Source organism: Carya illinoinensis, chromosome 12, assembly GCF_018687715.1.
Source record: "Carya illinoinensis cultivar Pawnee chromosome 12, C.illinoinensisPawnee_v1, whole genome shotgun sequence".
Taxonomy (NCBI): domain Eukaryota; kingdom Viridiplantae; phylum Streptophyta; class Magnoliopsida; order Fagales; family Juglandaceae; genus Carya; species Carya illinoinensis.
The window spans coordinates 25,293,457-25,310,177 of NC_056763.1; the positions used below are offsets into that span (position 1 = coordinate 25,293,457).

Genomic DNA, 16,721 nt, shown 5'->3' on the forward strand with positions numbered 1-16,721 from the left:
GGTTGTGGTTTTTTGCTCAAACCCATGGTCTCATCGTGGTCTCATTGGAGTAGAAGATTACGATTTTTTCTAGATAGATCAACGGATTTGGTGAAAAAACTTGGGTTGGTTTAATTTGGATTTGTTGTTCTTTTTCAGTTGTGTTTCAATGTGGTGGGTGGGCCGGGTGGGGCGAATGGCCATGGTGTCAATCTGTCTCTCGGCATCTGATCGAGGGCACCAATGCATGGCAGGGCCAATCTGTCCACTGGGTGGGTTCTTTCTAGAGAGAGAAAAATTAGGAGATAGGCAAAGGTTGTCGCCCAGATTTTTATTCTTTTGTTTTTTATAAAAAAATAAAATATTGGATATACATTAAAAAAAAAAAAGGAGACTCGAGTTCAATCCAAAACCTGGAATCCAGTTTTTTCAAAATCCGGATTCATCCGGCTTCCAGCCCAGATTTGAAATCCGGGTTTCGGTTTGGATCTATCCGGATTCCTGGATTTGAACCCGGATGAATAGGCCTAATTATGGGTTCCATCATTTTTCTTAAAAAATATATATAAATAAAAAAAAAAAAAAAAAAAAAAAAAACTTAGATTTAGATTCTTCTCTCATCTTTCTTCCAGCAATATGAACATTTGTGCACATTACAACTGTAAGGTATGGCATTCTTCTATATATGCTAGTATCTTGCCTGGTGATCATGTGGCTGTTCAGGTGGTCATTCAGTCATGTTGGCATGGCCTCTCTCCTGCACTAAAAAGGGTGGGGAATCATATGGTTCCCTACTGATTACATAGGTCTCACTCCTCAGTGATACTATCTTTGCAGTTGTCTTGTTATAAGGGCATTCGATTTTCTTATTTGTAAACATCTTTGGAACTTTTCTTCATCTGTCTACATGATATGAGTAATCAACAAGCTAGGAATTGTTTCATAAATCCGATCCAATATAACATCGATCTCATACACACCAGCTAGAACACCAACACATTTAAGCCTCAAAAGAGGGTGAAGAGGAGCAGCCCGGGGGCCGGGGCGGTGAGATGGTGATCTGATAAACATTATATCCAATATCAGACGTACATTCTCACCACCAATATCAAACCTTGATCTCTCCATGCAGTCGTTTTCAACTAAAGTGGGGAACCTAATAAAGCTTCTGAAACTTCAGCATATCCTTTGTCTTTAATGCCTATCGGTGGTTCTCCTTTTCGTGGCAAATTAGGTCGTGAGCAGAACCAACCAAAGTCCACATGCAACAATATCTTTAACAAAAGAAATATTGCAATAAGGTTTTAGGCTGTGCTAGGCGCTAATAATCTGATCACTTGAATGGAGAGGCACTTATCTCCTTAAGCAATAAGGTCGAAAGGCAAGCTCACCTATCAAAAAGCTACACATTCTCTCTGTCGTCACCCTCTTAACAATATAATGATTATCAAATGCTCAATACACTAGCGTATATACTCAAAACTTTTTGAAAAGTTCATCCAAATTCTAAATTGAAGGGTTTTGATTAAATTAAATGAAATATATCATTGATGGACATGAAGCACATCCTCTTTGTTTCATTGAAGCATGCAATTTTAAACCCTTTTTTTTCAAGTATTTTAAATAAAACTACAGTATCATGACCCTGAAGAAATTGTTGCTGATCATCCCCAAAGTCGGCCTCAAAGTGGAGAAAGCACCACCACATGTCATGTAGGATATCAATATATCATAGGTGAACAGATCATCATGCTCCCACAAAAAAGAAAATAAAAATCTTGCCCAACTTTCTAGCTTTTTTTTTATATTTGAGAAAACATATATGTACCTAATAACTATCTTAATTAACCTAATAACAATGTAGTGCATGGTGAGTTGGTATATATTAAGCATTTAACCAAGTATAGTGCATGCCAATAAAATAGGCATTGATATTAAGTATTGACCAAGCATATTATAATTAAAAAATTAGACATAATAGATGTTGAAATGTTTAGGGCCTTAGGCTTCATTTATTTAGACATATGAGATGAAATGGGATGGAAGTTAAAAATTTAATAAGTTATAATATTATTTTTTTAATATTATTTTTATTTTAAAATTTGAAAAAATTAAATTATTTATTATATTTTATGTAAAAATTTAAAAAAATTATAATAATTAAATGAGTTAATACAAGATGAATTAAGATAAATTATAAATAGGATTGAAAATGACCCCTTGCATCTTGTCTGAACACTTTCTTCCCCCTGTTTTTGTCAGAAAAGTTTTGAGTAAAGAGCAGTTTGTGTAAAGTGAAGTGCAGAATACGTAGCAGTAGCTGTGCTCTAAATGTAGGTGTATAGTTCAAGTCGTGCTTACCTTTGCTTGCCTTCTATTTTATAAGAAAAAACAAAGTAATACGTACCTTATGACTGTTCATCGTGCAAATTAATTAGTAGATGTATGCCTCCCAAGGTGATCGATCATGATTCGTCTTTAATATATATATATAGAGAGAGATATATGAGAGAGGGAAACCACTACTAATTTGAACAAGTCTAGTTAATTTGAGAGAGGCCAGTTGTCGTACTCGAATGGGCTATAGACCTAGGATGGTGATGAGCAATCAAGTAAACTCAGACGTAATTTTATATATTTATTGTAAATCTACTTTAATTGTAAAATATATATAACATACCATATAAATATAAATCTATGCATAAAAAGTGTAATTCTTAATTAAATGGACTTCGCTTGTAAAACAATGATTAGCGGGCCCGGGAAAAGCCCAAAATAACTTGGGATACTTGTCTATCGATCTTGCGGTCATGTATTTTTATCATTGCCATCGGCCCGATCCTCCCGCTAGAAAATACACAGGCAGAAGAACCACAAAGATACAGGTTAAAACCGACATGTCACGCGTGTGAGAGAGAGAGAGAGAGAGAGAGAGAGAGAGAGAACAATTTTATATGGCTACATAATGTTTATGAAATCAACAACAGAAAGGACTAGAAACAAATCAGCAGTTAGCCTATCATTAATTGATTTATCAGCTTCACACTATAAACAGGTTATGGCTGTAGGAGCAACCCAAATCACTAGTGCATCATCCCCCAGGTAATCAGATTCATATGGAAACCCAACCTAAACTCCAGCAATAATATGATCAAGTCTTGGGAATCATTTTGCTCCTTGCCCGGCTCTCTAATCTGGATCTACTCGAGGAGAACGATTGCAATTTTCTTTGTCAGTATATCCTATATAGCTAGCTAGTCTATCCATCCTATGCACATTACATTCCCATTTCAAAGCTAGTGGAAATGAGATGGCCACAATCCTTTTCCTTGTTCAGGTGTGGCTTTTAACTATCCAGAACACCCAACATGGCAGGCATTTGAGCAAGTGAATGCTTAAGGTACTTCTGAAACTCTCATTCATGTGTTCAATCAGCATCCGAGCGTCTCAGCCAGGGTTATGGGACACAGCAAGGCTTGTTGCTGGTAATTCTCCAAAGGAGAAATCCCAACTCCATCAATTGCATTACTGCATCGATCTGTTGTATCATTCCGGGTGGTCGTTGTTTGATTTAGAAGCTGGACAAGGGACAGAAATACATCTATCCTCGTTACATGACTGCTTGCCTGCCACACAATTTGAGTATAATAAGGTGATAAGAAAATATCTGAGGATAAAATCAGTTTTTAATTTGCCTTTTTTTTTTCCTTTTAATTTTTTAGAGAGACTGTGATGTGATTATCCTTTTTGTTATATCCTACATCCAGTTTACCTCAACAATAAAGCGTGTCCAAATCTTGTCATCTCTAGCTTCCATTACTCCTTTCAAGATGTTCAGCCGCAAGCCACGTATTGCATCTGCTATCTCAAGAAAGAGTCCCTGTTCTTCACATAGCATCTGCAACAGAGAAAAGGGAATACATTGAGAGGGTTCTAATTACCAAAGCTGAAAATAGTTTCGAAGGAGATTTTTTTATTTGCTCTCCTATACCTCAATAAGCATTTGGCCTTGGCCGGGTGGGTTAAGGTCTTCAACTATAATGGGGCAAACCATTGTTTTACTTCCAACTTCAAATGCCCATGTAGTACCACCGCTTACAACATCCATGGCATTTTCTTTGAGAACCACTCCAGTCTCCTGGCCAATCAGCTACAGAACCAATCAATTTTTTGCATTAGACAATGATAAGCAAGCATCCAGCCTGAGCATATTAAATCTTTTCTCAGATAAAGGGAACTTCAGAACTACTCACCTTTGGCTCATCAGAATGTTTAAGCCTGTCCGCATATTTTGCAACGCTTTGCAAGAAAAACATGTATTTGATGGTTCGATCCAACAGAGAATCAATGCTACACTGTTACATCATAACATCCCTTAATAATCATCACCATCAAATGCAACATTAAATATCACAAGATGTTAGATAATTTAAAGTGGCAAATGGTTCCAAAAACTCCAAATTATAAGAAAAACAAGAATGATCCTCCAATGTTAAAAGGAGTAATTTTTTTTCCTGAATGATCAGACACTTTGTTCCTTCTTTATCATCCTCAAAGAAAAAACTAAAATATACCTTTCCACCATGAGGGATGATCCCTCTCAATTCTTTGATGCGATCTTGGATCTGCTGCCGGTCTTTAGGCCTTGGCCGAGTACTCTCCCCTGGCCTAGCCCTTTTTCTGGCGGCCTTTGTAGGTTCCTCAGGCTTCAGAGATCGTGCTAGACCAGCAATCCCCACATTGACACTATAGCTATCATCAATCCATAAACCTACTTGTGATTTTGGGAGAACCTCTTTCTTGGGAACATTTTTCTTCTCCGCATTGTATTCGGGTTGCATCATGTTCATGCTCCCACTGGAGCAAGCAAGACTCTCCAACTGCGATTGGTTGCTATTCACAGATGAACTATCCACTCTTCTTCTTTTGGTGGTGGATAGTTTTTCCTCAAAGCTGGATTTGGCAAAAGACTTGGAATTATTTATGCCATCCAGAAGTTCTTGAAGGCCTAATTCTGAGAATAACCCCTTCCTGGGGCTAGTCATGGAACCAATATCCAACTCTGAGACGCATTCTGACATACCCATACCAGTGGCAGCACTCATTATTGGCATTATGAGATCTTCCCAACATTCCCCAGATTGATTTGGATCGAACTCCAGTCCTAAATCATTGAACAGATCATTTTCAACTGCATGCATAATTGGTGAATTCTCTAGTCCGTTAGACTTGCATGCATTAATGATGGAACTTTGCATAGAAATTTCTGGATGTTTGATTGGAAAAATATCATCTCCAACCAGACAAGATGATGCTGAAGTAACTCCTATTGGTTGTGAAAGTTCATTACAAAATGCACTCTCCAGTCTATTGATGCTATATTCTGGTGAGGGAGTAAACCACTGAGACAGATCATCCACCAGACAGAATTCGGAGACTTCTGTTGTAAAATCATCTGGCCTGAAATCCTCGGCAAATTTATGCATGTTGGCTGCTTTTTCTACAAGTTCACCTTTGGTTAAAAAAGTTGGACAGAAATGCGGAGACAAATCATCACCCTGAACATTGCTTGCTGTATTTTGGCAAGAATCAAGAGTGCTTGCTTTTGAAGTAAACAGATTCGAAGAATCCTGGAATTTTGATTCAGAAGCCAACAGTGGAATGAATGAACTGAAGATAGAATCATCGCTACTCCTTTTACGAACAGAACGGGTAGACTGTAAAGACTCTCGCTGGAACTGCAAACTAAGCTTATCAGATAGCAAGACTTGAGTGTTTGTACAGCCTGTTTGTAATTGGTCATTAGAGTCAGACAAGTCTCTGAGCGTGGGAGCCATCATTTCATCATGAGTCCCAAACATGGAATCAGACGGCTCATTCAAAATTGTTGCTGAGCAAGCTTCTCCCAACAGCTCCCTCCGGCAGTCATAATGTATGGCATTGAGATCCCCATCACGTGAATTTCCAGATGAAAATAAGGAAGCAAATGTCCCATTTAGAATATTAGTTTCATCGTTCAAGGACAATGCATTTTTTTCCAATGAAATGAGAGAATGAATATTTTCCATCTCCTGAAACAATCTTTTTGTTTGATCCAAAAATTCTGACCTCTCCAGTATCTGCAACAGCAATAACAGCACTTTCAATTAGAGGTGTTCGATCATACCCCAGCATATGATGGTAATTGACATGATCTTCAATTCCAAACCATCACGTTTAAATTAGTTAGTGGGAATATAATAAAAACATCAAAATATTCCTAGTAGAAACCCCTCATATCTTGAATTATATGTTAGTTTATTTGTAAAAGGATCTCTAAAGGTCAAGTGCTTTTATGTCAAATTCATTCTAAATGGAGATATATGTCTCAGTTTTCTTCTAATTTATGTGGAGCTTGATAGAAGTTTCCATCGCTAGTAAGTTGTTTGACTCATTAGCACATTATAAAATAGCCTTTTCAAGTTTATGCATAAAGCTGAAAAGTATTTCATCTCCTTAAACTAACCTTCTGGGTGGATCCAAACTGTACCACTCCTAATGGTGCCACAGAGATCACCGCAATTGTCTGCAAATTGGAATTGTATTGTCAATGAACATGGTTAGCTTCGTATGGCCATGGAAAACAAACATCCCAAATGATATCAAATTTCAGTAACAGGCAGAGGAATAGATCATAAAATTTGCTTTCTATTACATGCGAGTGCATAAAATAGCAGTACCTTAATTCCGGAGGAAAATTGGTTATGAAACTCAGAATCATCCTGCAGAATGAAAGGAAAATTTTATATAAGAGGATGAAAGCAAGAATCCTCCTGGACAAGTAAGTAGTCAACAACTGGAGGAGAAGAACCACTGAAATACCTGGAATATATCTTGCCTTCGAAAAGAGCCCCATTCTCCACCATGAGCATCTGAGAACATCCATCTATGCCTTCCAGTAAAGGCAGCTTGGCCGATTACTCTAAAATACACAATAACAATGAGATTACAACGGTCACTTTCTCTAATGCTTAAACTTACCCACTGGTAAAAAATAATCTTAATCTTGCCACAAAAATCTTGTTAAACATGAAAAATTATGTTCAAAATCAACAGATTTTATGACAGAACAAAGGAGCTATAGTAAATTAAGCATACCCTTCGCCCAACATGTGGACCAGCGGAAACGTTTCAACCACTGCCCCTACTTGCTCTTCATAATAGGCATCATCAAAAGTCAACAATCTGCCAGCTTATCAAAAGCACAAGTTAGACATCCATGCTAAATCCAAATATGAAAAAGTTAACTACTTCAGGATTTCCAGGACCAATCAAAATGCTAACTGATCAAAATCTATTAGTTAGTTAATAGAAAAAGATACGAATTGAAAAGGGAAAGAAAAATTTATAAATTTCTTAAACAAAGAACTGAAAGAAAGTATAACCATGATACTACCAGCTCCAGAAGATAACAAAGTCAGAAATTTCTTTCAAAAATAAAATAAACGAAAAAGAGAGAAAGAAAGAAACGGTTAGCTTACAAGGAATCACGCTGGACAAAGCGCCAGAAAACCCCATAAGACCACCCATCCCTGCAACACAGACTCTTGAGCGTTTTCTTCAACACCGAACCAGCGTCTGCTTCACCCATTTCACAAACTCTCACAAAAATAAAAATATATATATATCTAACTTGACGATCCCAAGCTCATCACTCAGACTCGGGCAGGTCGGAGTCAACAAGCCGAACTCAGTCGCGTCAAATGCCACTGGTTTTCTGTGAGAAGCAAAAACGGAGGAAAACGTTTGGCTTGGGACCAGAAGCAGGGTTATGGAAGAGTCGGAAGTGGGCAGGAGAGCAAGGCGAGAAAGGATTTGTTTTATATAAAACAGAGTCTGCAGAGGCTTGTGAGAGAAAAACAGCAAGTGGTCGGGGAGAGAGTGGATGAGAGGATTAAAAGCAGGGCCTATTTTTATATATATGTCGACAGCAAAGGTCGTAGTTTTGCGTATATGGTTCTTGTTTAGCTCCTCTCTGTCTCTCTCTGTCTCTCTGTAACACAGTACTATGTATTGGTAGTGTTGTCTTTATGGACGAAAGATCATACACACTCAAGCTTGAAGGACAACAGTGAGATCTCCAGCATTTACAGTCCAAATATCTGTGTCTCTTTCCACATTTTCTAGTTGAATTTCTCGTGAAAGTCCTCTCAAAATGTCGCGAGCTATATTGTGGGGATAGAAATCGGACCCCACACAATTAACTTATATGATTTTTTTTTAAATTGATTTTATTCTTTTTAAATTAATTTAATTTTTAATTTTTTATTCATATATCACATATTTGATAAGATAAAAAAATTAAAAATTAAAAAATAATATATAATGTATGATACGAAGATGATTAATAAATTATTATCCTTTAAATATTTTGTCAGAAAAATGAAAAGGGAATTTTTTTTTTATTTTTAAATTGATCTCGTGTTAAATGCAGGATTGTTGGAGAATATTACGGCATTGATTGGGAAATTAATTTTGAGTAATATACATTGAATATGGGTTATTATATTGGAAAGATTGGAATAATTAATTAATTAAATTAGATAAATAATCTTATGATATTCAAGTCTTCGTACAGATAGATTGAAAAAAATTTACATAAAAAAATTATTTTTAACTATAGATTTTATTTTTTATAAAAAAAATAAAAAATATGCAGAATTTGTACAAAGATTATATCTAGCCATTAAATTATTATGTATTTACTAGATATAAAAACAAGCATGTATTTTTTTAATGACATTTGCTATGTTATTTCTTCTCTCTCTCTTTTTTTTTTTTTATTTATTTGCTTTGTTATTTCATGATTAGTACTCTTTTCTTTCAATATTTAAAATTTGCCTTTTATCTTAATATAGAATTTTTAATTATTAACGAATCTCTCACTCATTTGCTCTATAAATATCTAATAATTTAATTAACTGATTCGGATATTTTTCTCCAAATCAATTTAAAAGATGTATATCTTTACTTAGGGAAGAGTCTAAAATTATTGTATAATTACAGTTTTTTTAATAATATAATTACAATTGAATGCCCAAATGTTGCGTATATTGTGGGTACGAATGTTGTATATGATGATTATGATAGATCATTATTACAGTTTAAAAAGAGATAGATACAGTTTGATAATTAATTTATGGTTGGAAGGAATATTTCTTCCTCTGGCCTATTCTCGAAAAGTGCCAGGGCCGAGGTCTTAGCTTATGTTTGGGTGTCAAATCTATCTTAATCTATCTTAAACTAATCATTGATGAGATTTATTATTTTTTCAATTTTTTATAAAAAGTTAAACATATATCAACCCACTTTATATATTCAAATACATCCTAATTGAATTCATAAAATATTACAATTTACAAATAAGCTTAGTTTATCTAAGATTACCTCAAAATCTAAACACAACCTTAGTGAGCCCAGCCCAACCCAACCTACTCCTACAAAGAAAAATCTAATCACGACAGATGCGAGCGAGCCCCCAACCTGAACCACGCGTGAGAGGGGACTATCGCATTAAATGTGTCAACATGGTATGCGAGCGGAAATCTCGACAAGAGATTCATTTACTAGCAAGTGGTTGTCCCATAAATACGACAGTATGATAGATTGAGGAAACCAGACCCTAAAAGAGAGAACTTAAGACAAAATAAGATAGGTTACACACATATTTGGAATCTATGATCTCTAATAGTTTCTATCTTCCTTATCTCTCATGGGAGAATTCTTACTTTGACATTAGAGGCAGCGCAAACATCCCTTTCTTCCACCCTCGTAGGTTTAAGAGAGTCGTTGTTACATGCAGGTGGCTACAAATTAAACACGCATCAACAATAGCATTTATAAATATTAATCACGATAATGTAGATTTTGATATTAGAATAATTGTAGTCGAAGGTTTTTATACCACATATCATTTATATAGCATAATTTGATTTAACAGACTTTAATATTATGTTTTTTTTCATAAGGTAAGTCCAAGGAAAAAAGTTATGATTTACGAGAGAGCAATTTTCCCTCACAACTATAAAATTTCAAAATTTTGGTGGATTTGAGGTTGCGTGTGCAACGTGTTACGTACATAACATGACCCAATTATGAATCACACTAATGTTCCATGATGCAGTGATTTTAAAAAATAAATAAAACCTTCCTGCCCTGTTTTAATTAATTAATTGAGTTTTTTAGTTTTTTCACTGCCCAATGCTAAACGTTGCATCCATTTATATTGCTATATATTTATATTCAAATAACCAAACCAATCATGATGACGACCCAACTGAACTTGATTCGATTCAATGCCACTACGTACTAATCATGATCATCATTCTAAAATAAAATAATTTATATATATATATATATATATATACACACACACACTTGAATATTTGAAAATGATTTATCCCGTTTACCTATAACAATATCGTACGTTCTTAATTAAATATGAAGGAGCAAAATTTCTTCAAAACTTGGTACTTTTTTATTTATATTCCAACTCATTTTTCCTGACTTATTTAAAATTGGATAATGCTACATATATATATATATATATGTATGTATATATAAAATATGTAAGTGCCGTATAGTCCTTAAAAAAAATGAGATTTACTATTAAAAGATTAATTTTATGTTTTATATGAGTTTCATATTTATTTACTTTTTTCTAAATATTTATATGGTATTTACACACTTACAACTGCAATTATCATTTCTCTTTAAAAATTATATATAATATATATAAACCATTACCTTTATTTTATGGTATTAAACTGCCTAATTATTATTTACAATTAAACTCGTATCTTTTGGTAGGAAATTAATAAGCTGTATAATGCCAAGTACTAATTCTCAGAAAATGCTAAATAATATATCTTGATGCCGGCCATCAGCTGGAATCTGCAGCTTTATATATATATATATATATATATAGAACTGTGGTCCTTGCAAGATTGATCATCAAAATGTCCAATTAAAATTTTATTTTCCACATGACTTTATGATATTTTTAAGTTCTCAGATCACATTAATTAATCAACCACCCTGCAAACGAACTGAGAAAAAGCACAAAAATATAAAAGGAGCTACGTAGTACTATACCTAATCAATGGCATCCATGATAATAATGACTTTGCTCTGCATGGTGATCATGATTCATGCAGCTTTCCTACCTCTTTCTCCTCGATCTCCTTAGTTAATTATCTAATATAATATGTGGATCGAGATGATTCATGCAGCATGCATGCTATCTATATCTATTGTTCGTATACAATTGTTTTATATATATATATATATATATATATATATTTATATACATGCTTGGTTAGGAATATTCTTCTAATTATTATAAGTTCATGAAAAAAACCCCTAAAAATTTCTGCTAATATTTTATCTATCTTGAGAGCCAGTACTGAAGAAGACCGCCACTCATGAACACGTACGAACGTCACTCGGCAAGATATATATATATATATATATATAATATGGTGTTTATTTATATATATATGATCATGCATGTTTTTTAATTTTTTCAGTAGGGTTGTTTTCTTTTTTTAATTTGGTAAGGAGTTTTAGGTAGAATATTATATGATCAATTATTATAAGCTGGTTCATGCATGTATGCCGTCCTTGCATGCATGGTACGTACGTACAAATATAAAGGGATGATTGGCTTTTGTTTATACAGAGATCAAGTTAATTAATTAATAATATTTAAATAAAAATTGGTGGGGAGTATTGGAGTTAATTATTTATTAAAAAATATTTTAATCACAAATAGATTACATAAAAGTAAACTCACAAATTGATATTATTTTATGTGACATGTCAGATTATAAAGTAATTTTCATTATAAAATAAATCTAACAGATTACATGAAATCGTATCAGTTTGTAGATTTATCTTATAAAATCTTTTTATATATATAATAGTTCTCTATATTTTCTTTGAGCTTTCAAGAGAAACTTCCAATTAAGCATTAATATTATATCGATAGATAAAAAGTATCAAAAACAATAATAATGAGTTAGTTAAACTAATCATAAAAACATTAATTTAATTATTTAATTTATATTCTACGTACAGTATAAATTAAATATGCATGCATGGATTTTTTATGCGTAAGAGAATAAATAATTATGACAATATAGATCGAGGGATATAGGCTCATGAGATCATCACGATAATTCATGTGGTGACAATATTGATTACGAAAAAAAAATTATACATATAATAAGTTCAATGATGTTGCATGGATATAATTAGTTTTTCGAAGCAAGCAACGTCCACGGATCAGGAAAATGAAAAATAATAATAACAAATCACGTCCGACGTCCCTATCTTAGCTCCAAGAGTCCAAGGCTGGCTAGCTAGCTAGCTATATACATAATGGCGTGATAATTATGTTATGCATATATATCTCTTTCAGTACTCATGGTCTTATATACTATATATACATGACTTAGTCTCTACTTTTTTTGTTTCATTAATGGACATACTTCATTTCTACGTTACAAACACACACATGTATGTGTGTGTATATATATATTGTTAACATGCGTCATAGGCTCGGTCCCAATCCGCCCAATTGATTTCATCCAAGCGGTTGTTGTGCAATTCCATTTGTTAATATCATGTTTCACACGCTTTTGAAATGGACTCTTAGCGGCTCTTATCTTCAACTTGGATTTGTGAATACAAAAAAATACCGCGAGATGAGAGTCATGGTGATGGACAGGGTGCCTCCAATGTCAAAATCAGTATTGTCTTAAAGCAGAATGTAAGTAAGTAGAAAGTTAAGAGAGAATCTCTGATACTTGAAAATCGCATTTTATACTCGATTCCTTAGGTTAGATGCCCATGCCATATGTTAGAGAATGTGTCCCATTCGTAGTTTCTTCCGTTATGCTCTTTTAATGTGACGTGACGTATGGGATAATGCTTTTAATGCAGCGTGACTCCTTGCCCTCTTCTGTTAGGGGATGCATACTGTCAAGCTCATCCCTCCTCATTTATCAAAGGATTGAGGGCTCCCTGCGATTTTAGCTCAATTGTCTACTCAAGACTATATGGGATTAAGCTTCGTTGAGGTGACGTGTCCCTTCCTTATTTGTATTATGGTTAGTTTTCCACACGTTCAAGATCATAGACCAACTCATTACAGCAGTTGGGGCCTTTTGATTAGGCCGGTGGATCGTTCGGTTAACCTGAACCCCTCGTGATATTGGACTCAGACTTTAGACTTTTGGCCTAAAAAAACCCCCTACACCATGCATTTTAATAAAGTACATAGCACATAGATATACATATAAATTCTAGGAGATAAGAGAACGATTTAGCCACAAACGAATTTTATAAAAATAAATTTATAAATTGACGTATTTTAATGCGATATATTATATTGTAAACTTATTTTTATTATAAACTAAATTTAATGAATTATAAAAAATCACGTCGATTTATAAATTTATTTTTATAAAATGTTTTGTAATTATAACATTATAACATTATATATATATATATATAAAAGAATTTTATAAGATGATCTTTAAGGAGATTATGTTCTTCAGTTAAGGTGTCAACTATGGATGCCGTCGGTTGGCGGAGAATATTCCGGGAAGGGGGCCGCCGGAGGTGCGACCGAGTCTGATAGCATGTCCGCCGGGTCAAAAACCTAGCTAGATAGCTAGGGGATCGAGTACTGTCTGCATGTATGTAAAAAAAGGCATGGTGTAGGTGGGTGCAGGTCCGGTACTAGTGCAGGTTCCATACTAAAAGCAATGTGGGGTTGACAGAAAGATATATAGCTGGGGCTCATTTTCTGATGCAACGTCCTGATTTCTGCCATTAATATTCTCCCGGCCACTAGCTTGATTGATTCTCACCGCGAGATATATACGTTCATAAATTTGTTTTAGTAATGAATTAATTAGTAAAAGATAATTCTTATAAATTAGTGAAAAAATGGAGTATAATTAACTCGTGTATGTTTTAATTATTTAGGATATGTCATAATTCTAGCTAGGTGTATATTTATATATATATATATATATATATATACATCTCCATCCTTCGTCATGATTTTTGATCAGAATTTTCCAGAGTTTTTAAGATATTTTATAACATCTTTTAAACATCAATTATTACTGATCTCCAAAGTAAATGATTACTACTTTTGGTTCCAACATCGACCCTTTTACGTCATAAGATCGATGATCAGCTGTTGTTTGATCTGGTTGGCAACAAAAGTTAACTACCCATTTCTGATCTGATGAATTATAAGATCAGCTATTGAATGTTAATTTGGAATTAACGGCCAGTAATTTAATTAGCAGATCGAGTATGTCGATCAGTATCCAATATCTAATGATCATGACATGCAACTAAAAATTTTATCATTTCCTGTTTTATTTTTATTCTTTCCTTTAATTATAAATATATATATATATATATATAGCATTTATGATAAATTATTCACGATAAGAATAATTATTTATGACAAAAATAGACTGATCATTTTAATAGAAATTAATACTTATTTTTCTTAAAAAAATAATTGGACACTAATAAAGATTTTTCTTGTTGTATTTTCTTCTTCTTTTTTATTTTTTTTTTTTTGCTATTTTTTGTGGCAAGGGATACTATTGGGGTTTTCACTCTATTAGTCCTGCATGCACGTCGTGTAATTTGTAAATATCTGATCCAATAACACCGCTCTATTTTACAGCTAGTTCACTTTTCAATCTTTTTTTTTTCATTTTTCTGTTCATATTTTTTTAAATATTTTTAAAAAATAAAAAAATACAACAATACATTAAAAAATAAAAAAATTGGGCGAGCGGTTAAATGGAGCGGTCACTTTTAGAAGGCAAAGTAGTGTTTTCCAATCCAATATACCTAAACAAATAAATTATATAGAATTATTTATCTTGGTTAATTCTTATTTATTGATAATACCTCTAGTTATATATATATATATATATATATATATATATATATATATATGTATGTATATATATATATATATATATATATATATATGTATGTATATATATATATATATAAATTAGAATCCTGAAGTGGTGCCTATCAAACATATTGGATTAATTTTAAAATTTTGTTACCCATCCCCATACACCAAACTTATTTTTATTTTTTAAATTTTTTTTAGATTTTTTTTTTTTGTTTTATTCTTCCTAAACTAATTGAATTTTCTATTCATCATCTATACACCACACATTTGATAAGAGAAAAAAATAAAAAGTTATGTGTGGTGTAAGAATAATGAATAAAGTTTTTCTTAATTTTACAAGGAACCTAACCCTAATTTGCAGGTATGCCTGATACCTTTACATTCATGTGGATAAAAGAGAAGCTTACAGCTAAGTCATGAAAAATTAGGTTGTGTTTGGTTGTTGAACCAAATTCGACTCGACTCAACTCATCTCAAACTAATTATTGATAGAATCCATTACTTTTTCAACTTCCTATAAAAAAAATGGTTAAACTCATCTCATCCTCTTTCATACATTTTAACCTAAAAATTTAAATTCATCTCAACCTAACAAAGTTAAACCCATCTCAAATTATTCAACTCAATTCATCCTAACATACTAATCTTAACCTTACCTCCCACACTCCTGATAAAGAGGTGGCCAATGCGATTTTCTTCATATACGTACGTACATGGTAATGTTCTTTAGAGTATTTGATCGATGCATCGATCGCCCCTGGCCTGGCATGTCATGTCTTGTCAACCTGCTGCTTACAAGTTTACAACTTGCTTTTCATTAGTTGTCTGAGGCTAGCTAGCCAAGTTGCTAACACAGCTAAACCAGAGTGTCATCTTCACTTGCAAAGCTAACCCTCTTTCTCTCATGCATGCATTCATGTGTAGGGTATCCGAGGTCCAATAACCTAAAAGCTGAGAGACATCCATTATTATTCATAATAGAACAAAAGGAATGTCCGTCCATTTCGATCCACTAACAACATGATCTACACTATATGGGTCCCGGCCATGCAACTCCCGGCCATTTATATGGCACAATAATTATCTGGCTCCTGTTCTAAGAATCTTGACTTCGCAGTACCTCATGCTATATTTTTGGATCTTTCACATTGTCTGTTTTAGAACTAGCTAGGTAAGTAAATAGATTTCAACACACTCTCCAATACCAACGATCCTTATGTTTACTAGGGGTTGTGATTTATAGTGAGGTTAATTGCTCATAGAGAAATGTTTTGGTTACAAAGTAATTTTATAAAAATAATTATTCAAATTGACATAACTCGATGTGTTATATTAGATTATAAAATTACTTTTATTATAAAATAGATATAACATATGAAATAAAAATATAGCAATTTACGAGTTTATTTTTGTAAATTTTTTTTTGTAGTTATAGAACTTCTCTACCAAAAGGACCATTGGATGTTTCGTTATCTAATGATTAATATTTCGAAAACTGATCATACTAATGCATAAAAAATGATTAAAAGCCAGTCCAATATGTGTGCTTTTTTTAACACATTATCTTGATGTTCATTTGTTAGTCAACATTGAGGATTAGAAGGTCTATCTGTGGGCTCTTAACTGCTTAGCATTCCATTTTCTCTTTGTGGGTATATGTCAGACAAAGGGGGTGATCGAAAAGACCCACAAGCGATCATTTAAGACGCAAAGTTAAACCCCATTATTCTCAGCATCA

At 33.4% G+C, this 16,721-nt stretch overlaps 1 protein-coding gene across 2 annotated transcripts; it reads right to left on the minus strand.

The window, feature by feature from the left end:
• Positions 1–2,899: 2,899 nt before the first annotated feature.
• LOC122290523 lies at positions 2,900–8,108 on the minus strand. Of its 2 annotated transcripts, none has more exons than XM_043098283.1 (10): positions 7,500–8,108; positions 7,117–7,203; positions 6,841–6,940; positions 6,699–6,740; positions 6,485–6,544; positions 4,554–6,098; positions 4,233–4,334; positions 3,971–4,129; positions 3,752–3,877; positions 2,900–3,605 (listed from the first exon to the last, which is right to left on the minus strand). In XM_043098283.1, exons 1-10 carry the CDS (start codon positions 7,607–7,609, stop codon positions 3,411–3,413), a joined length of 2,526 nt encoding a protein of 841 aa, XP_042954217.1. In that variant the 5' UTR covers positions 7,610–8,108; the 3' UTR covers positions 2,900–3,410. The 2 variants fall into 2 exon arrangements, with proteins under 2 accessions (XP_042954217.1, XP_042954218.1); XM_043098284.1 differs by having other exon boundaries at positions 7,117–7,210.
• Positions 8,109–16,721: the final 8,613 nt, after the last annotated feature.

Coding starts and splice junctions, on each gene's coding strand:
- LOC122290523 (XM_043098283.1), bottom strand. CDS start 7,609: ATGGGTGAAGCAGACGCTGGTTCGGTGTTGAAGAAAACGCTCAAGAGT. Junction 7,204..7,499: donor TTTGTCCAGCGTGATTCCTT/GTAAGCTAACCG, acceptor ATAAGCTGGCAG/ATTGTTGACTTTTGATGATG. Junction 6,545..6,698: donor AATTTTCCTCCGGAATTAAG/GTACTGCTATTT, acceptor TCCAATTTGCAG/ACAATTGCGGTGATCTCTGT.